The sequence below is a fragment of the Coturnix japonica genome, chromosome 15 (genome assembly GCF_054131305.1).
Source record: "Coturnix japonica strain WE chromosome 15, WE-NBRP24, whole genome shotgun sequence".
NCBI classification, from domain to species: domain Eukaryota; kingdom Metazoa; phylum Chordata; class Aves; order Galliformes; family Phasianidae; genus Coturnix; species Coturnix japonica.
The window spans coordinates 10,165,575-10,190,792 of record NC_140677.1 but is presented as its reverse complement, the minus strand read 5'-3'; the positions used below and the strand labels follow the sequence as shown (position 1 = coordinate 10,190,792).

The 25,218-nt window shown below is 42.4% G+C and overlaps 1 protein-coding gene across 20 annotated transcripts in view; it reads left to right on the top strand.

Moving 5' to 3' along the window:
• Positions 1 to 25,218, top strand: part of CHCHD6 (coiled-coil-helix-coiled-coil-helix domain containing 6) — a 101,893-nt gene that overhangs the window by 1,582 nt on the left and 75,093 nt on the right. For 15 of the 20 annotated variants that reach the window (XM_085516902.1, XM_085516897.1, XM_085516894.1 and 12 more), the window contains exons 1-4: positions 128 to 292; positions 1,137 to 1,266; positions 2,633 to 2,696; positions 3,112 to 3,256. In XM_085516902.1, coding sequence (XP_085373028.1) covers positions 203 to 292; positions 1,137 to 1,266; positions 2,633 to 2,696; positions 3,112 to 3,256 — 429 coding nt within the window. In that variant the 5' untranslated portion in view covers positions 128 to 202. Of the gene's footprint in view, positions 1 to 127; positions 293 to 1,136; positions 1,267 to 2,632; positions 2,697 to 3,111; positions 3,257 to 11,071; positions 11,391 to 11,916; positions 11,974 to 25,218 lie in introns of those variants that run through there. The other 5 variants (XM_085516908.1, XM_085516907.1, XM_085516901.1 and 2 more) reach the window with 3 other exon arrangements.

The window sequence follows — 25,218 nt, the reverse complement described above, 5'->3', positions numbered from 1 at the left end:
GGAGAATTAACAAAAATCAATGAGTTTAGCAGGTATTAACGGAGCCTGTTTTCGGAGTTCAATCCACACCATTGGCCGCCTCGGTGCTGTTCGCCAATGGGATCCCGTTATGTTGGCAGGCGCCGGCAGAGGGGAGGAGCTGCTCGGTGCTGCTGGGCGAGGAGGGGGGGTTGAGGCATCCCCAAGGGCCGCCCCGCCGGCAATGGGGGGCAGCGAGAGCAGCCAGGGCGGCAGGAAGGTTTCCTTCGGGCTGGATGAGCGGGACCAAGTCCGGGTGCTGCAGGGCATCAGGGTGAGGCGCTGCGGGGCGGCGGGCCCGGCCGCGGCTTGACTCGGTGGGAGTGCGGCAGCCCCGGGCCGGCCTGTGCCCACAGCGGCTGTATTTCATATTCCTTTGGTCTGTATTCCTTTGGATGCCATTTGTGATGATACACACTGTGTGTGTGCCCGTGGGCTGACCGTGAAGGCTGCGTTCTGTTGGCTTTCACAGCTCCGGGTATCTTTCTATTGGCAGCCCCTTCTCACTATGTTTCTATAGAATGGAATTATTTTGAGTTAACTGCTGCCTTTCAGGTTGGAATTAGGCAGGTGTGACCCTTAGTGTGTCCTTAGGCTGGAAGTTTTATTGCCCATTGATAGAGTATGCATTTGTGTTTCTCAGTGTTGAGGTCACAGCCTGGCTTTAATGGAAATTAAAGATGTAATTGAAAGATGAAAGGTGAAGATGCATTGAAAGATGTAACACAGCTCTGTGTCCTTGTGTGCTACGGCCATCTGCTTGGCAGATGGAAATGACTTCTGTATGGCCTCTAATGCCATCCCTTGCAAGGAGAGCAGCAGAGCACCCTCACTGTGAGGGTGGTCAGGCTTCCTAGTGAGATGATTGGTGCCCAACACCCCTCAGTGTTCAAGAGGCGCTGGGATGATGCCCAGTGATAAAGATAATGCTTTAACTTTTCGTTAGTCCTTGAGTGTTCAGGCAGTTTGATCAGATGTCTTTGGTCCCTTCCAAGAAACAGTTCTGGTTTTGCAGCAGCTTATAAACCAACAAATTAGACGCCTTTATACTGAAATACATGTACATTAAATGGTTAGTTAACTAAATGATTAATTGCTTTCTTATGTGTGTGTTTTAGCTCACTGAAGATGTAGTGAATCGAATGAAAGAATCTCAAAGTAAAAGGGGCAGCCAGAGGTCACCCTATTCATCCAGTGGTACAGCTCCATCTTCAACAGCTGCAGAAGGGAAACCCAAATCTTCTACAGGTACTGCCAGTCTCTGTCAGGTCTATTGATTTGACACCTGTAGGGGAACTGTTAGGCCAGGATTTGATCTGGTGGTGAGCACTTGGTAAAGGGATGCAGCTGGCCCAGGGAGCGCAGGCAAATTGTTTGCACCTGGTCTCCCTATGAGACCAGAAGGGGTGGAGTCCCCCTAGGCTCTCATATAAATGCCAGCCACTGAAGGGAAAGCATCTCTTGGACCTATGCTGCTTCCTGCAAAGGAGTGTGTATAAAGGAGAGCCCCTTCACCAGCTGGGTGAGTTCCAGTCTTCTTTCTGTGTATGTCTGTTGGCCCACCTGCAAATACTTTATGTGGTGTTGCCAAGAACACATCAGAAGTAATGTTGGTGCTTTGTGAGAAGGACAATATGCTGCTTAGCACTTCTGTTTGTGTTACATAGCATGAACTATCCTGAGAAGAGCTGCTGAAATGCTGTGGTTCTTGTTCTGTTGTTGTGGGACATTAAGGAAGACAACTTGTTTATGTAGATGCTCTTGTTTTGTCTTTAGAATGCCTTGGTTCTCAGATGCATTAAGGAACTTGTGTGACTTTGAGTGTAGAAGTTCAGATAAACACACAATAAGCAAGGCAGTAATTCAGTAATTTTTTAATGTTATCTTTTGTTTCTTGAAACTTGTTTTACTGTCCCTTTTCCATGCAGATGGGAGTATGTGGTGGGGGGGGGGGAGATGCTGCCTTTTGTCCTTTGGAAATAAACTCATTCTTGGAGGGGAAGTGACTAAACACAGGTTATATGACACATCAAGTGAACAGTGAGAACACGATTTCTGAACTTTACTTTCTTTACAGTTAATAAAATGATTTGATTTTATTGGTTTGCAAATATACTTTGTTGATAAACTTTATCAGTATGGATTTAAGGCATACAAACTAACACAAAGTTAATGAACCAGGCCTTTGCTGTTAGAAACTGGTTTGCTGTTAGCCTACATCTTTTCCGAAAGTGGTTTCAATTTTATGGATGAACTCCATTAAATAACTTAATCTCTGTAATTGCAAGGAAAGCAGGAAGACTTAATGAAGCTAGAAGAAACAACTAGAAAGTGGGACTAAAGCTATGCTTATTTTCCAGTATAAAGCAGTGTCTGTGTGTAACATCCTTACTTGGTTCAGTGTGCCTTGTTGAAGGCAGTGCTGACAGTGTTGTCAGTATCTCTTTCTTTCATTAAGTCTATTTCCATCAGATTTAAATTTTCTTGAGACTTGTCTAGGATTGTTATTTATCGTCTTGATGGAATAACATGTATTAAGTATTCTCTTCTTATCAAACAATTTAGGCTGTGTTCTGTATTACAGTTCTTATGGGTTTCTGTTCTTTCTCTCTAGGAATCCAGCCACCAGGTAACTCTGATCAGAAGGCTACAGTTGCGGAGCAGGAACTGTACAGGAGGTGAGTTTAGCTCCTTTTATGCTGTGAGATAGACTGACTCCTTTTACTGTGGTCTGTCCTTTCATCTTGTCCAAAGCAGTATCTATTTATCTAACTAACTACTTTATATCATTGCAACTTTTAGGTGGTAATTAAGTACTTAATAGAGCTAAATAACTGAAATATAAATTTGTATGGGTCTCAGTTTGCTGTTTTTGCCTGACTTGTATGTTTGTGAAAACTGCGGGTCATGCTTGAAGTTTGTTGGACTTTTGAATTACTGCTGATAACAGAGGGACTGTGAGCAGGCTTTGTGCCAAACTGGTTCTGCATTTGTGTTTTTGCCCTTGTCACGGATTGTCCATGCTAAGCCGTAACCCTGTTGCCAGAAGTCAGCTGATCGCCTTCTTTCTGTTTGTCTTTGGCACCCCTATAGGTATGAGCAGGAGCAGGCCCTGGTCCAAGAGGAATTGCTCCGGCTGGCCAAAAGAGAAAGGGAAGCAGCTGGTGAGATGCTGAGTACTGCCCTTCAGCGGGAGTGGAACAGCACTAATGAAGAGAGGAATAGAGCAGCTCAGCTGGTAAGTAACAACAACCTCCACCATATTCCCACGTGGTACAGACTGGAATCACTCTGCTTGAAGGGGTTCATTAAGTGTCACTTGTGTGTTGAGTTTAGAAACTGCTTTAGTCTGAAATACTTGTCATCTCATAACTCTACTCCTTGGCTTACAGTATAGCTGGCAAGCTGCACCTGTTGCCTCTCAGGTAGCAATTCTAAGGCCAGACTTGCAGGAAATGGCATAAGCAAAGACTGTGCTAAGGGCAGCCTGACCTGTGGGAGAAGGAGGATGAATGGTCAGTGTGCTTTGTGTGTATGGGCTTGTTGTCTGAGACGGTGTGTTCTTTTAAACTGGCAAGTGTACGAAACAAATGTTTTAGTATGCACAGGATCAAACTCTGCTGATCTGATCTGTCATAAAACTTCGCTTTGTGCTCCTGGGTTCTGGTTGTACAAGTACACAAATTAATAACAATAAAAAAATCTTGGATCTTTTATCATCCTGGTAACGTCTGATAATGTCTTATGTTGTATTCTATTAAATACTGGTTATTATGCCAATGCTGTACTGTCTGTGCACAATGCAGAGTCTTACTGGAGCTACTACTTCTTCCTGAGCTACAGTGGGATGCAAGGTGAGGCTGTGCTTCGTGCACTGAGGTCACACTGCCTGTGTGTTGAGGATCTTTGTTGAGAGAACTGGGCTAAGAGTAATTCTCTTATCCTAGTGCATACTGAAAAGACAGTTTAGGAAGAGGGGGCAGACTTGAGCAGTATTTGTTGTCTTTGGTTCTGTCCTGCTGGTCTCTTGCTTGAACTTGAACTGAAGAATCTTTGTGAGCGTGTTTTTTCTGTATGCTGAATAGCAATAGGCATGGCTTACCCAGGCATGTGATTTTTGCTGCGAAGCATTTTGAAGTTACAGTTGTAGAATGACTTGTGTTGGAGAGGACCTCAAGGATCATCAAGCTCAATAATAATGCTGGGGACTGAGTAAATAAAGTTGAAGTGAAAATGACTATGATGGTTTGGACAGAAGGTTGTTCTGGCAGTAGCCCACTTCTGAAAGTAACCCATGGCAGATGCTTCTGGAGTGCATGAGAATAGAGCAGCCACAAAGCAGTGCTTCCCACCCATATCCTTGAACTTATGCCATTCTGAGATATGGAGACTTCTTTGATTAAAAGTTTTATCACCTTGGTGGTTAACAGTCACATGCCTTCTGTGAATGTTTTCATTTGTGTGTGGGTTTGGGCACATTAATGCCTTCTGACTCTGTGGTAACCTGTAGCATGTGGCTGTGTTGGTAGGGCTCTGAGGTTGCTCTCTCACATATAACTGGAAACGTTTGCTTTCCGTATTGTGTTCTAACCATGGGAAGTCTGCCTGGTTGCTGAGCTTTAGGACAGTGATGTCTGAGGCAGGTGATTCCTCTGGATAGGAGATGTGGGTCAGCAGACACAGTGTTAGCTCTCTTCCCACTAGAAGGAGCGTTATCTTTATTAATGCAATTAACAGTTTTGTAAAGAGAGGTGGGGGAAGCTAGTGGACCTCTAACATGCAAAAGCTGTTCTGTTATCTGAATTAGCTTTTAATCCTGTGGTGTCGTGTGTCCAGATACTGCCAACCTGATGCTGTGCAAAAATCTGATTAGACTCTTCCTGAGTAACCTGTAAAATGAAAATATTGGACATGCGGTGTGGTACAAGAATGAGGAAGTGTTAAATTCTATTGCTCTTTAAGTATCTCCTGATCAGTCATAAATTTAAGACCCTTAAAAATGGAACAGTCCAGCCTAACCTTCCAAAGATGAGGTCAAAGCTATTGTCTGTTGGTTGTTAGGTGCCTTCCTAAGCAGGAACTGTTTCTGTCAAGCTTTTAAAATTATTGTGCTCCATATCAAGTTTGTTTTATCTCAGCTACAGTTTCTTTTCAGGCACAGTCACCTTATTTTGCTCAGTCCTACTCATATCATATCTGACCTTTGTCTTCCAGTATTTTCTTCCTTTATTTGGAATAGAGCTTAAATATTTTAGCTCACTCTTCTGCTTTCTAGCCCTGCAGTATTAAGTAATAGATGTGGACTGCTCTTCCACCTCATCTGTATGTCATCCCTCTCAGGTAGGAAGGAGTGTATTGGCAGTAGGTGAACCTGGTGGTAGTCTGAGTACAGACAGAACTGGAAATTCTTTGCTGTTTATAAAGGAAAGGTCTTTCAGTGTTCTTGTTTTTTGTTATGACCTCTGAGGGAAGCCTGAGGAAAATGGGGCAACTTCCATGATGGAATAGGTTAGTAATTTGCTTCTAACAGTACTTAACTTTGTAAGGATTGAGCATTATGCCATGTATCATTAGGAAGGTTTGTTTTATTATTTTTACTCTGATGCTTGCAGTTAAACCCTGAGCTGTCCTGTGACCTACCTGTATCATTTTATCATGACTGGCCTTCTCTGACGGGTGTCTCTAGCAGTGCTGCTATATTCTCCTTTTAACTTTACCACTGGTGTGTTGTAAATCCAGATATGATAGCTGGATTTTGAAGTGATTTCATTTTGATTGTGCTGAACGTAGCTTGTCATTTAATCTGTTCTTTATGACTTCCACCCTTCCTTTTACTATTGGCAGGATCTTTGAGGCACTTCAGTGAAATTATATAGTGCGAAGTCCTGCAAAGAGGATGGCTAATGTTTGGTAGGGAACTTGCTGTCAGTTCCTGGGCCCTTTATGGTTTATAGGGTACAAATCAAAACTTGATCTTCCTTTTTCTGAACAGGTCACTGGTTACAAAAGAATGTGGATTCTGTTCTGTTTTTCTCTTGTTTTTTTTTTGTTTTAATAACTTCGAACAAAGTATTTAGCTTCTAGATAGCTTAGGTTTTGACCAAAGCTCTTTAAAGCTTAAGAAGTTAACAACTCTAAGTAGAAACACTGCAGCACTGTCTTCACTCTGAGCGTGGCACTTAGTGACCCACATGGGACTGGCTCAGGCAGCAGCAGTCTGCTCAGCTGCTGCAGAACTACCCTCACCAGTTGATAACAGAGAATGTTTTGTTGGTGCTTCTCTGCAAGATCACCATGCTGGCTGGACTTGTCAGTAATTTAATGTCACAAATACAAGACAACAAGGATGATATGTGTGATACTTCAGAGCAGGGCCTGTGGTGTCTCACTAAAGCTTGTAATGTGCCTAAAGTCTCATGTGCAATTCACAGGAATCAGTCCATCCATCTTTTTTTTCTAAACTCTAGTCTAAGAAGCTTCTGAAGTTTGTCAAGTTATTTAATTCCTTGGCTGTGTTGTGAATAGTCTTGCATTTTCCTAAACCTCGAATAATTCCTTTTTCATTTCCAGTTAATCAAAACCTCATCTCTTAACTTCTTGCTTCTTCTGGCTTTTTCTTTTTTCTTAGCAACAAAAGAAACTTTGCAAGCAAAGCTGCTCTTTTTTCTTATTCCTGCTTTTGTAATCTCCTAAGGCTGTGCAGTGTGTGCACCGTGAGCCGTCATCTCGGAGCTGGTGAGTCCCAGCCTGATGGCTTTTGCTGAAACCTTTGAAACAAATCAATGTGGAATGGTGCTGGAGAAAAGCAGAAGCTGGTGGGGGGGAATCAACACGATTAAGCGAAGACATCTCATTACTCCTCTAGAAAGGAGAGGATTATAACTTATAAAATAGGAGGATCTCATTTAGGGGCCATGCATGCCTGCGTTATCAGGACAGAGGGAGAGCAAATAGAATAAATGAAATTAATGCTTTGAAAAGAAGCATTATGCGGATTTCAGAATTGAACTAATATGATTTGTGCAAAGTCCCGAAGTTCTTATCTCCCCATTTAATTCCTCTTGGATAATGGCTTTGTCAGAGTTATTGACCAAGAGTCATCGTCTTCTGTACCACTTGGAAAGAATGAACTCAGAAATGGGGTGATGGTAGGACAAACTTTGCACCATAATTAGCTGCTTCAGGCAAGACTGAAGGGCATTACTTGCTGTGCAAGAGCAGACTGGACACAGTTCCTAAATTGTTGGGAAGTCCTTTCTCTGGCTGCTGATGAGGGATGGCTCACCACTCCCAGCCCTGCTCTCTAGCTGGCTGGATGGCCACCTCAGCTTTCTGGTGGTTCTTTGTGGTTTTTCTGGCCAGGAACATGTGTGGGATGAAGTCCTTGCGGGCAACAGGGCTTGGCCCATCAGCTTCAGTGGCTGATTTTGATTGGTCTTAGGCAACTGGATTCCTTTCAAATGATCCATTGCCCTGAAATAATCTGTTTGATTTTTAGAGCCTCTCTTCATCCATCCCTGATTTGGGAGAGAAGGGTTGAATACAGAGCGCTGAGTTGCAATGCCTTTGGTTGGGTCAGCAAGTTTTGGTGTTGGTGTGAGCGTGGGATTCTGAGCTTCAGGGCTTTGCATGCAATGTATGCTGGGATTCTTCATCTTTTTCTTTCATTTTTTCTTTATTTTTGGCTGTTTGCAGAGCACTGACACTCTGTCAGGAGCTTGTATACCCTTAAAGCATATTGAACCAGCTAGGGAAGGTTGCCTGGGTTCCTCCAGGTGCTGTTGTCTTGGGTTAGAAGTTGCAGTGTGGGTTTCTTATTGCTTTTGCTATTTGAATGAAGCTGCCTTTTAAAGACATTGACACAACTGGGAAGATGAAGGTTTTCTGATGTAAACTTTAGTTACAAAAAGGCCACTGTTGATATGTCTTAATACAAGTAAATTGAAACAGTAATAGGGTGTATGTACGTGTGATGCTCCTAGATGGAGTAGCACTCTCTGCAATAAAGAGGTTAAACAGGGCTGAAGATGTTGCTCCTCTGGAAGGGGATCCTGCTGGCAAAAGCCCATCCCATTAGGCAGTAACTTCCGCTAGTTTGGAGCCTGTGACACACAGAAAACATCAGGAGTAAATATATGCCCCAATAGCTGAAATACTGTAGCAGCTCAGAGGGAATTCAGATCTTAACCCGTGGCGCCATAATTTCTGGTTTATTTTCAAATAGCCTGAATTAAAAGAAAACTCAACAAACCACGTTTAACAGCTCTTTGGGTCAGACTTAGCAGTACTTTGCTTCTGTTAATTACCTTGCCTTTGCTGATGGCTGGTTCTGTCTCTGGTGAGCTGTCTGCCATTAGGTGTATGGTTGAGTACTGTGGGTGCTTCTAATTAGCAGGCAGTGACATACAGTAAGTGCCAAAGGTGTTTCTGAGGAGTCAGACAGCCCTTAGTTCTGCAAGCTCTTCTTCTTTTTTTTTTTTTAATACTATTTTTTAACCTAAAAAAGTCTATTAAGCAGTAACATTAATAAGGTTGTGTTCCACTTCTCTGCATTTTTAATGCCTGATATGGAGACCTACTGCTGTGTGTGCAAGGAGGAGTTGTTGTGCTTGGAAGCAGTCTGCAGCGTTTCCCTGGCTGAGGACTCTGCAGGCTTTTGTAGCTCCATTTGTTGCTTCCTATGTTGCAGGCTATTGATAAGTGAATTAACTAGCTGGATTGCAAGTAGCTTCTGATGCTGTTCCTTCTATTCATCACTCTTGTTGTCTGAGTTATGAAATGCTTTTCCAGTCTTTTCTTTGATGTTGATCAGTGGACTCTTCAAAGTTAGTGGCCTCTTAATCTATAACCTCCGAACGGAACAGCCCTTGTTTTCTTCCTCGGTTGGATTCCCCTTTGGCTACTGCCTTCTGCTATGGAAGTGGGTGCGTTTCTGTAGTGAAAGAATTCCTTCTTTGTATGAAACCATCGAACACTTAATGAATCCCTATACTAAGTAATGTTGCAGTATTAGATGGTAAACTTCTGATCTCTGAAGCACCAGTGAGGTCTGAACTTAATTAAGACAGCTGTAGGGAATGTTTATTCCTATGAACTAACATGTAAAAACAGTTATTTCTCTATTTTCTCTTGAGGGAAGGCAGAAGTGTTATCCGGCTTAGGGGTAAGATGTGGCATCTTTTCTCCTTATTTTCTCTGCTACACTGCCATGATTTGTCAGACATTTTTATAGCATTTTTTTGAACAATTTCCAATTTCTGCAGCTCGTCTTTTATCTCCTGACTCTGAAGGTTAATTTGTGTTTGGAGAGTTTTTGCAGATTTCAGCAGCTGATGGTTGTTTGTGAGCTTCTCATTTCTGTAGTCTCTTGGGCTAAGAGACCTTATCACGAGGTTGACCTCTTTAAATCCTACAGCTGCAAGAAATTGAAGTTGTCTGTGGTGCTGCTTAATTCCCCTCTCTTGGCTTCAATTCTTCTCTCCCCAGTTTCACTTCTTTTTGTCTAGTAAGTTTGTATATTCCTCAGAAACTTCCTCCAGATTCATTTATTGTAATTAAGGGTTACTGGAAAGCCATCCTGACTTTTAAGAAGCAAAAGATAGGATCAACCTTCCTTTTCTTCCTGTCTGTGACCAAATACTACACTCAGGAATGCATTAGGGTACAGTAGTAGTAGTGGGCTTTGCTTTTCTATGAGCCAGTATTGTGCAGAAGTGTTATCATGGAATGAATTTGTTGTAGGTAATAAAGACTGAGAGTGTTATGACAATATAGTTCCTGTTAACTTCGTTAAATTTTATTTTTGGATTATGATTTTGATTTTCTCTTTTGTGTTTTTGGGGTACTACAGACAAAGAGTGAATTGAGGCACTGGCATGGGCTGCCCAGAGAAGTGATGTTCCATCCCTGCAGACAGCCAAGGTCAGGCTGGATGGGCTCTGAGCACCTGATAGAGCTGTGGGTGTCCCTGTTCATTGCAGAGGGGCTGGATCAGGTGGCCTTTAGGGGTCTTAACTCAACTGGCTGTGTGCGACTCAAATGGTCGTATCTAACTTATTATTTGGTTACACTTTTCCTGTGTTCCTTGTATTCTGTCTACAGAGCAACAGTGTTTGAAACCTGAACTGATGATCCTTAGGAAAAAGGTTCAAAGTTTTCTTGATGTTTCAGAATTAAAGTCTTACTTCAAAAGAGAGCAAGGTAATGAGTTTGAAGGGCTAATATAATAGCTAGGAAATAAGTTTGCAGTGAGTGGAAAGCATACTGATGTTGCACTCAGATGTGTGGTAGGTGACCTGATACTGGATGTCATTTCTGTCATTCCTTGAACGCCATGAGAACTTAATTTGATGCTTCTCCTTGCCTTGGAGCCTTGGTTTGTATGTCTTGAAGTGTCCCTGTCTGGCAGAGGAAGAGGGTGGTAAGGAAGCTGCTCATACCTGAGCTGGGGAGAGCATCATGCTCTAGGGGTGCTGAGAGAGAGAGGCTGCAGGGGCTTTCTGGATCTTGGTAAGAAAGACTGGCAAGTGTCTTAAAGCAGATGTTTTAATGAGACAGAAAGGAGGAATATAGTGTATTGATAAGGTATTCAGTCAGTCAGCTTCCTAGCAGCCTGGAGCACTACCTGTGTGTACCCATGCACAGCACAGCCCTGCAAGGTATCCCAGTGGGTTCCTGTGCTGCAGCTGCTCATGTAACAGGTGGGCTTCTCAGGCTCTGGATAGAGCAGCTGTGTCCTGATCAGAGGCACAGCTCCTCAAATGAAGTGTCTTCAGCAAGGCTCCAGTGCTAGCTGAGTTGCATCGTACTGGTTGAGTGTACATGGTATGATGAGAGCAATCAAAATAAGCACTGATGTTATTCCTTTCTTTCTTTAAAGATGAGAAGTAAAGCAATCTCACACAAAGAACAAATTTCACTGAGGCTTTTCCCAGTTCATTTATTCCCTCTGCTTCTGCTGGGCTTCCTAAAACCTGTGTCTGTTCACTGATGAAGTTTTTTTTTTTTGTCCTTATTTGCTTCCCTCTCCCTCTGTCTCTTCCCCAAACTGCAGGGGTTGGCTCTGTGCTGCTCGCTGGTGGTGTTATCAGCTGTGTATGCAGAGGGCAAGATTGCAAGCACCGCTGTTCTCTGCGATTCGAAGTATCAGACAATGTTTTACACGGCGTCCCATTCTCTAGCTGGCTGGTTGGACATGATGTTGGTACCTTATCTTCACGCTGACACACACTGGACATTAATAGAAATACATTGCCGAGGCACATGTGTGGAATTTCAAGCAGGCTGTCTAGCTGTGCTTTAGATAGTCTATTGTGTGCTTAACCTCTTGGAAGAGGTTTTGATGAGAAATGCATTATGTTAACTCTTGGGCAGCTGGGTGGACTCTCTTAGAGTTTCTTATTACAGTCAGCATAATATCTTCCTAATTGCATGCTGCTGATGGATTTTGGAGTTTCAGCAGTTTTAGGTCTATCTTTCCACGAGCAGCATTCCTGCTTCCTAATACAAATTCATAGAGGAGAAATAGCTGTGCATGTTGCTCATGGGGAGGGGGATCAGAAGGGAGTGAGCTGCCAGCAGCTTTGTTTAGCTTTGTCTAAAGTCTGTCCTGCATTATTTCTGGCACTGATTGACTCGCATCAAGTAAAAACATGACGTGGATGCTGTTACTGCTATTTGCCAGGAATTCCTTCTGCTTTTGGAACACCTCAGAATTTTTTATTGTTTACTTTGTACTATATACGTATGCTTTCTGTACTTATTTGTTATGGCCATCTGCAATTACCTCTATTATTTATGAGTACTGAGTAAGATATGATGGAGAGTAGCTTCTTAAAAGGAACTGTACTAAGGGAGAGGAAATGAGCTTATGACTTTCTCTTTGATTTTTTTTTTTAGACAATAAAAATAGAACACCTGCAAGGCTATGAGGGAGAGAAGGAACTGGAGAACTTAGCTGGCTTTTGTCTCGAGTCTGCATGTCACACTGGGGGCTTTTAATCCTCGAAGATATGATGATGGTGGGCAAACTTGAAGGTTGATGCTTTGTGAGTTGAGGGTAATAGCTGATCAAACAGATGGATAGAGCAGGCCTATATATAATTACTGTCCAAACGTAGAAAGCTCCACAGTTTAATACTTGCCCAAATAGTACATTAGACAAAGGATACATTTGTTAAATAACCAGTGCTCTTGCAATTAGGAATTAGCTTGCCATGTATGCTCACTGTATCTTCAGCCTGATGCTTTTGCCATGGAAAGTGTTGTTCACTGTCTAGCAGGTAACTTGAAGCCCCTTCTTTTTCTGTGCACTTAGGCTCATATTTCTTCTCTCCTTTTCCCTTCTCTCGAGCCTTTGAGCAGACAGGATTTGTTCCTCAGCGTTCATCTTGCTATGGCTGTAATTTGGCAATGTCAAGCTGAAACAGTCTCCCCTCTGTAGTTCCTCAATGTCCAATGCACAAGTGATTCCTCACGGAAGATGTTCTCTTCCCTGCTGCAGACCCGAGCAATCAGTCATTGTGTATTTCCCTATGATATGCTGTCTCATTCCAACAGCTAAATAAGGGAATGGAAGATTGGGATTGCTCTCTATTTTTCCCTCCTTAAGCAACAGAACTGTATTTCTGTTGCAATTAAACCCTAGTATTTCTTAGAACCTACTCCTTGATTTTATGTTTTTTTCCATAATATTTTATTTTTTAGGCACAAACTTGAAAAAAACACAAGAGACTTAAACTGCAAAGCAAACTGAATCTTTAAAGATAATGAATGTTAGTCCAGCCTGTAGTTTTCTATCATTGAAAGAGTTGCCCTTCCCACCTCTGTTGCCATTTCCTGCTCAAGGCTCAGCCTTTAGAGCGTAACTTTTCGAAGCTTTGTGCTACTGGAGGTTATTGTAGCAGGTTAAACTTACTTGCCTGTGGTATCCTGTATGAGGGTGACCTGGCAGGGGTAGTTCTCTGCATTCCAGTAGGAACTCAACACTCTTACTGGTAACACAAGTGAGATGCATCAACACCTTTTGCTTCTGAACAGCCTGCAGATAATGTGTGCAGCCACCAGGTAAGCTCTTAGGTCATCATGGCCTTGTTCCAGATGCTGAAGAAGGTATAATTGCAGTCTTAAAGCTGTTAACAGCCACCACTTGTGTTTTCTTTCCTTCAGAATAGCCTAGATGTACTTTGCCAAGTTCTATGCATCTGGGGTAAAAATGAATTTTCATTGTAATTAATCTGGAGCGTCAGTTTGTGCTCAAATAAAGTGAAGCCGTTAGCACTGCTCAGGCTCTAATGTCATTCTGCTGTAGCAGGCTTACTTTGTAAGGTTACTAAGGAATGTGATAAGGCACCTGGAGGGAGAGGAGCTCTAATTGTCTTTGCTACCAATGTCATTTGTGTGGATGGGACAAGTGGTTGGTTAATACCTTGCTGCCTCAGGCCTTTCCCATGTTGGCTGTTCCCTTAGGAAAGGAAGTAGTTCAAGTGGTGCCTTGGGTTGTCTTCAGATGGAGTTGGAGCAGTTAGATGGAAGATTTTCTCCAACACAACCTGATTAACATGAACTTTAAACCCATCTTAATTTCAGTGTTCTGATGCCAAATATCTTGGAGGTAGGTAATGGTAGATGACAGATTTGTCCAGTTGCACGTGTACATGCAAGAACAGACCAAGTTCTGAGAGTTCTGAGTACATGAGATACGCCTCACTGGCATTCTTAAGCTGCAGTGAGAATTGACATCTTTGTTAAAAAACAAAGCCCTTCCATATCAAACTAGTCTGATGCTGCTGCTCATTGGCCAGCAGATGTTGCTCTTGAGCTTGGTTAGGCTTCAGTGTTGAGTTCAGCAAGTCATTTGCCTATTTTAAGAGCTGTAATGCAGACAGATTTGAACTTAAATTTCCTGCTTGATAATTCCAGTCATCTACTGGCAAGCCAATATAATGGTACATCTTGTGTACTTGTGAGCATAGATTAAAAAAAGTGATATGAGAATGTCTTTTTTGATCTGTACATTATTACTGTGTTTTTTTAATTTCAGTATTGACTGAATTCTTAGGAAGCCTCTCACTTTTAGTGAAGCAGTTTTTTTTGAGGGAATGAGTTTGGCTTTTCAAGTGAGTCTCTAAAATGAGTTGGTGCAAATGGAGTCTAATAAGCAGCACTTTCTCATTAGTAACCCTTTGAATTTAGGATCTGGGAAAAAAATCTGTTACTTGCATAGAATCCAGGAGATGAATTACGGATCTTCTCAGGGTCAGAACCACAGCTCAGCCTGGGCTGCTTTATGTGTTGATCCCATGGGCTGTTCTGCTGTTCCATTCTTTGGGATGTGATTGTAGGTGTAGCGCTCTTACTTTGGGGCTGGTGATTTCTACAATACATTTTGGCTGCCTGACAGGGCTGATACCTCCATTGAGCTCATATGCTTTTTCCTACTGTCAAGAGCAGTTTTGAAGAAGCCTCAAGAATTTCCAGAAGGTGGCAGTGAAAGGACACCCACGATGGCTCTGCCAGGAATTGGCCAGGAACTGCTGAGCTCTCGGATTGCTCGCATACCAATGAAACATCTGAAAGTTTTTACTTATTTGTTTTCATTCTGACTGTATCTTCTCCTGGAATTACTGTAATATTTTTCAGAATGAGTTTACCCTGTGTGTTGCAGTCCATTGGTTTCTGTGGAAATACATGGCTTAGAACTGTGAGGGCACCGTGTGCTGACATAGTTTATAAAATGGTGATTTGTGTTGAGTGAACCTGCTTCTATCTCCTCGCTGGGGCGTGCTGTCTTGCAGCTTGGGTGTTTGCTGTGTGCTAAGGCTGCAAAGAAAGGACAGGGTGGTTGTCGGGACTGCAGGTTTCTTTCAGATGTTATGGGATTTTCTTAACCACCTCAGATTCCTCTTTGGTCTCCAGCACTTTTGTTTCAATTAATATTTTTGCAGGGGGAAGTAGCTGCTGCTGACAGTAAGTTTGGTTTTGGAAGTGGTGGGAGGGGATAGCAGCAGATGCTGTCTTAATGATTTCTCATGCTTGATGTCTAGGCTGCCTCCATTCCTCTGATCTTCTTCAAGAGTTGCTACTTTGACCTGTATCCTAGCTGTCTAGTCTTACGTAATCTATGAAGCTGAATATGCTTAAAACAAATAAAATTGTTTCTATTCAGTTATCTGCAGACTGAGAATTCATGTACTGAAGAAAGAGTGGAGTTTCAGCAGAAGTTAGAGATATAAAGAGGTGCAGTTGGTTTCTTCTCCCACTTAACAGTGGTAAGACTAGAGTTAATGGCCTCAAGGTGCATCAAGGCAGTTTCAGGTTGGATTTCAGAAAAAAATCCTTTCAGAAGGAGCAGTAGTGCATTGGTACAGGCTGCTCAGTGAGGTGGTAGAATCACTGTCCCTGGAGGTATTCCAGAACCATGGAGATGTGGCATTGAGGGACATGGTTAGCAGGCATAGTGGGGGATGGGTTGGTGGTTGGACTGGATGATCTTAAAGATCTTTTCCTAACCTTAATGATTCTGTGATTCTATACGTGTGCTGTACTCTTGTAGAAGCGGTACCTTGAGTCGGTCTTTACTGATATTGTTTTTGACTGACTTGAGTGGTTTGGAGTTTAAATCAAAGGTGATCTAGCTGGCCTCGAACAAAATGAATTGCTGCTGTGTTCAGAGCAGAATCTTCTCTTGAGAGAGAAGCTGGTGGTTGGCTTGGATCCCTGCAGATTTTTAGGGAGGAGATTTGTATCTTTTCATCTGTTTTCAAGAGGGAGAAACAAGAGTTATAAAAACCACTTAAAGGTTCAGTTAAGATTTATTCTGGCTGCATAACTGCCTCCCATAATAACTTTAATATGCATCATCCTGAAACTCCTAATTGGCCCTGGTGCTGGCAGGGCTTTCAGACCCCGCAGAATCTCCAATGTTCAGCAGCTTTTAGGAAGGAATTGTAGCCAGAGGAGCAGAAAAGATGAAATGGCTGCCTTATAAATCCTAACTGACCTTGAGAGTCCTTGCTGTAATGAGCAGGAAGATGCTGTAGAGAGCCATCTAGACAAGAGTGGTGGTGGAGGGCCATGTAGGAGTGCATTTGGTAAGGTGGGGATGACAGGCCTAGGAGACCTCATGGACTTGGTAAGAGAGAAGAGGGTTTTATGGGTCAGGAACCTCCTCATCCTGTTGTTTGTGTTGTTGACTGGAGTCTTGTCTATATTGGCACTGATGAAAGGTGGTTTTTCTGGTGGCTGTTGGTGGGGGGGAGCTATGGAAGACCTGTGGATTGCATTAGTTTGACCCATAGGAGCTGGTGCCTTTGCTTAGGAAATGATCCCAACCAGTGGTTCCCTCAAGGCTGGCAGATCCCAGGATGGCACTCACTGGATCAATTGGGCACTGAATGGGTATGAGGTGGGAGCCCATCGGGGCTGTTATGATACTGTATTGTTTTTGTGAATGACAGTGAGCTGTCATTGTCTCCCTCCTGGGCTGTTAGTCAGACACCTTTTGCAGACCCTAAATTCTCTTTAAAACAAATCATTTGGCTTAGTTTATTTTATTCCATTAAGTAATTTCACTGCTAATGCATAATTATCTACAGCAGTGACACTTGTCTATGCTTTAATTATCGCAAAGCTGCACAATTCCCCCTCCCCCCTGCCTGGAAGTTGTCGCTTGTGCAGGGTGGTTTTGCAGAGATAAGTGCGTAATAACGTGGCAGTGCTTTGGGCCTCACAGTACTCAGGCAGCTGCTGATTACTAAACGTAGGCAACAGAGAAAGGGAAGATTTTGGTCTCTGTCTCCTGTTAGTGGCTCTTACTGAAGTGGAGTGAGATATTGGGAAGGAGAAAGCTTATCATAATACGAGCTTGAAGATAAACATGTGAGCAAATGCTGATTGGAGGAGTTATGCTTGCGGGGCTTAAGGAAATTTGGAAGCACAAGTATTTGTTTTTCTTCTGAAGAAATTTAAGAAATGAGGTGACCATGATCTTGGGCAGCAGCCCAGGAGTCCTGGCTTTGTTTGAGAGAAAATCTTGCAATTTCTCTTTTTCTTTTTTTCTTTTAGCCTTCAAGCTTCCAACTCTGTTTTCTGTAAACACCCTCTCTGAGCACAGAAGAGCCCAGTAGAAGTCTTTGATCCAGCCAGTCATTACGAGGAAATGCCACTGAGACACAAGTTGTTTACTCCTAAGTTGGGAGAGGATACGTAGTTAAGTGAAATACCTGCTGTTTCTTAACACCACACTCTCATCTGATAACGAGTGTTTTTTGTTAGTGGAGACGATGTGGTCAGTCCTTTCTAAACCAAGGACAAATGGGCAGTGTCAGACTTGTGTCACTGGGAGGTAAAGGTCTGGGAACAAAATGTTCTAAAAATCCTGCAATATCTGAATGAGGAAGAAGCTGGAGGGGGCTTTTGATTGTGCTTGCCCAGTTTCATATAGCTGAGAGAACTGGGTTATAGGCACCTTGTTTAACTTGCAGTGGTGCCCTGAGGCTTGTGAATGAAGAGAACCTGGAGCATGTGTCATAAAGATAGCAAACTATGAGAGGGACCTGACAGAAGTGAGGACAGCATAAAGAAGCAAAGTCTGTTTATTATCTTTTAGTGGGTGGAAATGAGGCCGTTTATTGGTGTTATCTGCTGGCAGAAATGTTTTGCCAGGTACTTTTGTCTGGAACGCTGACCGAGATATGCAGTATGTAATTGTGTTCCAGTTTCCATGTGGATGATCCTTAGGAGTGAAATTACATACAAAAACGTCAAAATCTTTTCCTGTACTGTAATGATGAAAGCCAGTTTCTGTTTGCTGACTGGCAAGAATGAGGAAGGGAGGAATATTCAGCTTGTGTTACAACAAACTTCCTCAGTCGCCATGTATCTGCTGCACTTGGCTGGCAGCAGTTGCACCTGTTAAAGCAAGATTCCTTTGGCCTAGAGGAATGCTGTATATTTTCTTTGGCCCAAGGACCTTGTCTTAAGTGTGTCACTTGAAGACTTCACAGCTTGTTGATCTCTAAATCTTTCTATCAATCATAGGCTCGTTTTCAGTGGTATTTACCTTTGATGTTTTATGTACGTGCTGGATAAAATAGGTTGTTGTATGGTGGTCATTTTGGATTTCTCCCTCTCAGGAGAGGCTTTGTTAAGGGCTATGCTTCCTACAGGAATTTATATACTCACCCTGTAGAAATTTAGTCTCTTGAAACTGTCTTTCCAGAAAGCTAACCACCATTACCCAGCTTCGAGATGCTTCTTCTTTAATCCATGGATTACAGCGTTAATTACATGTGCTTATGTCTAAAGATTTTAAAGGTGGCAGAATGAATCCCAGAACAGGTGCTTGGGCTTTTGGTTTTGCTTAGAGCATACTGGAAAACCTTTTCAGAAACACATGGAGGTAAATATCACTTTTTGCATGTGGTGAAGGAGATGGCGTAGGCACCCTGTGAGAGCTCCTGGGGTAAGTGTAAATGATTCAAATCAGTTGTGTGTGTTTGTGGATGATGACAAAATAAACATACACTGTGGAGCCTGAGGGTGTGGAAGAAACGTGGGGATAAAGGAGAGAATGGCACTGCCTGGATTTGTGTATGTAATCTTTTGCTTCTTGAGTTTGTTAGCAGGTGTGGAAAGAGAGAATCCCAGCCTGGCAAGTCAGCTGCCAGTGTGGCTGATGATTAATTGCCCTTTTTAAATTGCAATTATGTCAGTCATGGAACCCGTGAATATTAATTCCCGATTTGCTGCTTGAAAAATTGAACAATGATGAGATGGATCCATTTTACTGGTGTCTCAAAAGTGGGCTCAGTGTTACAGCTAGAAGTAATGAAAAGGAAAGCTGCTGTGACTGCCTGCGTTGTTTTTGTCTGTTTTGCCTCTTCTTTTTCTGTATTTCTGTTCCTTTCTTCAGAATCCTTGCAGCAGCCTTTCCACCCTGATGTTTGTAGGTGGCAGGCAATGTTAGTTACCTGCACTTGGTGGGTGGCTTTCCACTCTTGGGGGCTGCTTGAGTGGTTCCTTACAGACTTAAGAAGGAAACAGAGATTTAAATATGTATCTGCTGATTGCTGCTCCATCTCTTTCTCTTCCTCCCAGATGCGTGTAACTTCTCATTCTGTTATAGTTAGATCTGAGGTAATTTTCTGGTGGTCTTTGTGGAAGGATATTAGCAGGTAAGCATTGCTGCACTGTGAATGCTTTCCCTTCCATGATCTGCACAAAGATGTGAATGATGGAAATACTTTCTTCTGCGGTTGCAAAACAGAAAAACCCCAGAACCCTCTGTTTAGTTCTCGGTGTTTTTTCAGGGTTTTCAAACTACTGTGCCTTTCTCCTAAAGGTTTTCTAAGCCTCCAGTTACAAGTGACTTCAAATGCTCACGTATTACATTGTTTGCTTCTCAGGTTGGTATCTGCTGACTTATCAAATTGACTTTTGATTTATAAGAAACAGATTTATCCAGTGGAAGTGGTACGACAATTCAGTCTTCACTATTTGTTCTTCTCTTAGTTGTCCATTTTGTGTGGCAGGTAAAAGGTGACTGCTTCCTGACCAAGTCTCAGAATGGAGCCATTGATTATAGAGCTGAAGATGGGCATGTAAATGACAGCCTGTGACTTGGTGTTGGCAGAAAATGAGACTGTATCCCAGTGTATGTTCTGAAATGAGTATAGTTTTCTTCTACCTGAAGCAATGCTCCTTCTTTTTGATATCCTTGGTGTTCTATGTACAGAAGGCCTTGCAGGAGAACCATGCATTCATATTTAGGAATGTCATTAATTTGTTACTTTTGATCAGTGTTTAGTGCTTAGCTTCATAAACCACTATCATTATAGTTCACTTTAGTTATTCATCAGCACAGTTCCTTCCCTGCAGAATTAAAGGCGCTGCGTGGTAACCCCTATGGAAGCAAGGGGTTGGACTCAAAGGCTGCAGGTTCAGTGTGCTGGGGAGAGCCTACAAGACAAATGGCTGCAGCAGGAAATAGGTTAATTAAAAAAGAAAAAAGTCAGATTTTGCTTAGTGCTGCCCTTTCCTGGAGGAAAAGAACGGGGCAGACAGTTCAGCTGACATCAGTAAATGCTTCTTACCACCAGGTTCAGTGCTTCCTTTTGACTTCCGTTCTCCCCACTTCTCAGCTCTCTAATTGCTTATTTTCACTGGACTCTTTCCTTTTTGGAAAGCTCCGAGCAGCCTTGTATTGCTACTGATGCCCTCAGAGGTGGAAATGAAGCAACTCATTTTACAAAACAAGTATGTTGAATGGAAGGCCTTTTAGCTACCAAGTTAACATCTTGTCGCTGTTCTTGTGGGTGTCATTTTTGTCCTCCTTATTCTTCCTGTGGGTAAGTGTATGTGGCCAGGAGTTGCAGGTTCATACTGGAAAGTAAAGGTGTTTTGGAACAAACCACGCTCACCATCACTGTTGCGTCAGTGCTTTCGATTGTTGGGGGCTGCTGATGGAAACTAAAACTTGAAATGGCTCTGCATTATTGTATGAAGTAAAGAAATGACTGTAACTTGTAAGGTGACTTGAGGGGGCGAGTGGTATTGTGGAAGGCTTGGGAGGAGAAAGGGGGCTGTCTGCTTTTGTGTGTTAATGTGTTTTTTTCAGCGCGTGGTTTTACTTTTTTCCTTTTCCCCATCATGAGATCACTAGACCTCGTCCTTCCTTGTCCTTCTGACCTGTCAATGCCAGTGCCTGTCATTTCATGGTAAGCCCTACTTTCTTCTAGGGCTGTATTCTGTGAGGCTCCAGCGCTGTGATGGCACAGAGATGTGGGGGTACAGCAGGGCCCTGCTGCCTGCACACCGTTACTGTCAACAGAAAGAGCTTTGCAGAGCAGAGTAATATTTTACAATTGAGTTTCTCTTTTGAAGACACTCTGATGCTAATGTTGATTTAATAAGGTTCTCTCATTCTCTCTCCTTGCTTAATTTGAAACGTCTAATTTTGTGCTTCACAGTTCTGAGCACAGAATTAGTGAGGGAAGAAGAGCTGGAGGCAGGGGGAGCAGAGTAGTGCCACACCAGGAGTTGCCAGGGGAGATTGATTCAATAGAGTGAGAAGGTGCAGAAGGTTATATGACCACAGCTCAGGGCAATGTGTTGGTGGTACTAATGAGAAGGAAAGCTTGGGCCTTTAGAATGTTGGGAGGTCTCTGTAGGTGTGCAACCAACATTACATGGAAAATGGAATGCAGGAGCATTAATTCTTTGAGTGGGTTTTTCTTTTGATTTTTTTTTTTTACATATATGTTATGTGTATATGTATATACACAATGTGACAGGGAAGATATTGTTGTGAGATAAATATGCTTTTAAAGAGTTTTATTCTAGAGGTTGTTTTGCTAAGTGTGGCGTTCACTTTCAGGAATACTGAGAGGTTATGACAGTGAATTTGATCTTGCTGATTTATTTTGTCTATATCTGCAAGCTTTAGTTTTATGCTAGCAGAAGAAGTTATTGACATCCCAGGACATCTTGAGTTCCTATGTTATTCTATAGATAAATGTAAACTCTTCAATACCACGATGCGAAATGATTAACTAAAGTATTTGTACAAACCCCTGTATTAATACAAGCTTTTTCCTTTTGTTTCTTGAGTTGTTAAGTTACCTTTCCTGTACCTCTTAGGAAACCACTCCTATGCTGCAGAATTGAATCCTGATTTGATTCTTGCTCGATTTGGATGACCAATCTTCTTACAACTCGGTGGGCAGTGTAAATGAGTACAAGTTGTGTTCAGCTTAGTTTTATGAAAAGCTGCCAGCATGTTTCATTGAAAACCTCATTAAATCACAATTAAATCTATAGGAAGAAGTAGACCATTGCAGTGAACACTTGATTGATGAGGCTTATATTTTTCAGCCCTTGCAAGGAGAATAAGCTTCTTACTGCTGGGGTTCATATGGCAAGCTGCGGCAAAGTCTCACCGTGGAATGACCAATAGTCTGTCCAGAGCACTGGAAGCTGCCCATGGGCTTAATTTGCTCTCTTCAAATACCTGAAAGGTGATCGCAGTGAGAGTGAGGTTGGTCTCTTCTCACTGGTGACAGGATGAGGTGAAATGGCTACACATTGTGCTAGGGGAGGTTTAGGTTGGACTTCAGGAGACAGTTCTTCACAGAAAGGGCTGTTAAGCACTGGAATGGGCTCCCCAGGGAGGTGGTTGAGTCACCATCCCTGGATGTGTTTAAAAACCATTTGGATGTGGTGCTCAGGGACATGATTTAGCGGAGGGTTGTTGGTTAAGGTAGTATGGTCAGGTTGTGGTTGGACTCGATGATCTTTAAGGTCTTTTCCAACCTGAGCAATTCTGTGATTCTATGATATCTGCCTGCGTTTCTTCTGTCCCGTGGCCCTGGTTAGATATGTTTCCCTTTCTTGACCTAAACTCCCGTAGAATGTAGTTCTCACCCCTTTTCCTTCACACATTGTTTTTTAGGGTGAGAGGTGATGACTTCAGGTTGTGCCAGGGGACTTTCATGTCAGGTATTAGGAATGGTTTCTTCTCAGATAGAGCAGCAATGCACTGGCACTGCAGCCCAGGGAGTGCTGGAGTCACCATCCCTGGAGGTGCTCAAGAACCACGGAGATGTGGCACTGAGGGACGTGGTTATGGGCATGGTGGGGGTGGGTTGATGGCTGGACTTGGTGTGATCTTAGAGATCTTTTCCAACCTTAATGATTCTGTGATTCTTACTAGGAGCCGAGCTGATGTCATTGCTTCTGGTGAGTTTAGTACTGGACTGTACTTGAACAAGGAGTCTTGCATATGGAATGAAGCTGTAGGGCCAACTGTTGGCACAGAGTCTAAAAAAGAAAAGCCTAAACCTACCTTTCAGGATTTCTTTTTCCATTCCTTTCATGGCCTTTAGTGACAGGCCTCCAGGAATATTTGTCAAATCACTTAGTGGTCTGGTTATTTCTAGTCTGCTGCACTGGTCAACTTATTTGATCAATAAATCAATCAACAGGTTCTAAAAATTACTTTCATTGACTTTTAGAGGTGTAGTGTATAAAAGGAGCTCACAAAGTAAATGACTGTGTGCTCTAACTGTAATTAGAGGGCAAACAGTGTGGAGATATGTTTGTAAATAGTATCTAGCACAATAAATAAAGCAATCTGTCTTTAGGATTCTGTGATACTGTGAGCTAGATTGACTCTTTCAATTTGCAAACTCATGAAGCATGAATCTTGGCCATGTCAGGTCATCTGACTGCTATATTTAGAGCATACAGTGTTTTAAAGCTACACTTCAGGCCTCTTGGATCTGATTGAAAGGTCTAGGAGTAAATACTTTGGTTCCATGTGGTTGCATGTGGCATCCTGTTAGAGCTTCAGGAGTTCCAACGAGAAGGAAGCATTAAAATGGTTTAAGTCAACATCCTCAAACTGCCCAACTCTTCCTGCTATGCTCAGTCTATCCTCTCCTCCTTGTGACAGCAGTAACACCTGACTTCAGGTCCATGCAAAGACTGGCAGTGAATGCTCCTTTGAAAGAGAAACAGTTTCATCCTTGATTTTTTCCAAGCTCCCTGACTTGAGTAAGAGTACGCAGCAGAAAATGGTCATTGAATCAGCATTGAATCCTTGTAGTTCTTACAGATGTTTAGCATTTGCATGGTGTGGAAAACTGCCATTTGTGAATTGTCCTCTCAAATAGAAATCAAAATTCTTCTGGCGGTGACATAGATTTGCAAGTTGCTGTTGATATAAACATGCCCTGGAGGTTGCAACATAAAAATAAGGGAATATAGTTTTACAATAGCCTGAAATCCATGTTGCTGAATGTACGCTCTTCTTTTTTTGTGTGGATGATTTCATTATGAAATACTTGGATTACATTGAACATGCAACCTTGCAGCGTTTTCTCTGATTTCAGCCTTGTGGGAGCCAAGAGAAGATGTACCCGAGTACCAGCATATTCACTTCTCAAAGCGTGCAGTGGGATGCAAGTGCTTTGGAAGCAAGAACCAGAGTCTCTAGTGGACATTTTGTCTATAGCTCAAAACCACAACTTAATTGGCAGCCTTTTCATAACGCTGACTTTGGCATAGGATGCAGGGAATGCTGCAGGCCAAGTCTGAGGTACATTTTCAGAACTGGTTAAAGGGGAACTTAGTGCTTAGTGCTGATCTCTCTATGGTAATGATGGAAATGAGAGAGATTGTGTTCAAGTCCTTCACTTCTCACTTCTTCTTTCTGGCAGTCTATTAGTATCTTTCTTCATTTTTAAATCTGCTTTCCTCCTTTGATAATACTTTACTTACAAGCATGAATGAATGTATGTACCAGTGTGATGCTTATTTTGAGCTCTCTACAATGCATTTGTTGTGGCCATTTCTGCAAGGCTTCAGAATCCTCTTGATTTATTCTAAATCTTTGTTATTTTGTCTTTCCCACATACATTTAGGCAAACTGAGGGGTTAGATTTTACTCTAGAAATATACTGACCCTGTAATGCTACATCAAGTGTGCTTTGTGTGTGTGTGTAGGATGAAAGAGTGGCAGGACGGGGAAATTTACAGGACTCATAGTGGGTTAAGATATGTACTGTGGTGCCTGAAACTCTGCCTGCAGAAGGATTTGTTAAAACAAACGGGATGCAGCATCTTGAGTGAAGGTTTTCAAGAATTTTCTCACTCAAGCACGTAATTAAGACAGTCTTTGCCTGTATTAAAAAGTAGCCTCAAAGTCAACTCTATTTCTCTTGAACTGTGTGGTATTTTTGATGTTTTTTTTTTTTTGTTTTGTTTTTTTAATATTAAGAAATTAGTTTTCTAATCTTGTAGAAGGAACTTTGGGCTCATTGTACTGTATTAAGCCTATATTCTGTGGCTGGTGTCTATAAATACCTGTATTGTTCAAACACAGGTAAAAAATTATGTTAGTGTATGGGAGCAAGTGTGGATTGGGAATTCCTTCCCAGCTCATGTGGTTCATCGTTTTTGCTGCTTGGAGGCACGTGGGTTGATTGTGCAAGCTGTCCTGATTCCTTACACGCCAGTGGTTGTGTTTGAAGTATGTAGTAGTAAGTTCAACTTAAGAACTAATGTATTTGGTATTTAAGGACCTGGCAAGAGAAGCTATTTACCCAAATGCATGATCAGAAATGAGACTGGAATGCAAGCATGCGGAACAGTTATTTTCTCCTTTCTGTACCATCCGTAGAAAGCCATATGCCACCCTTA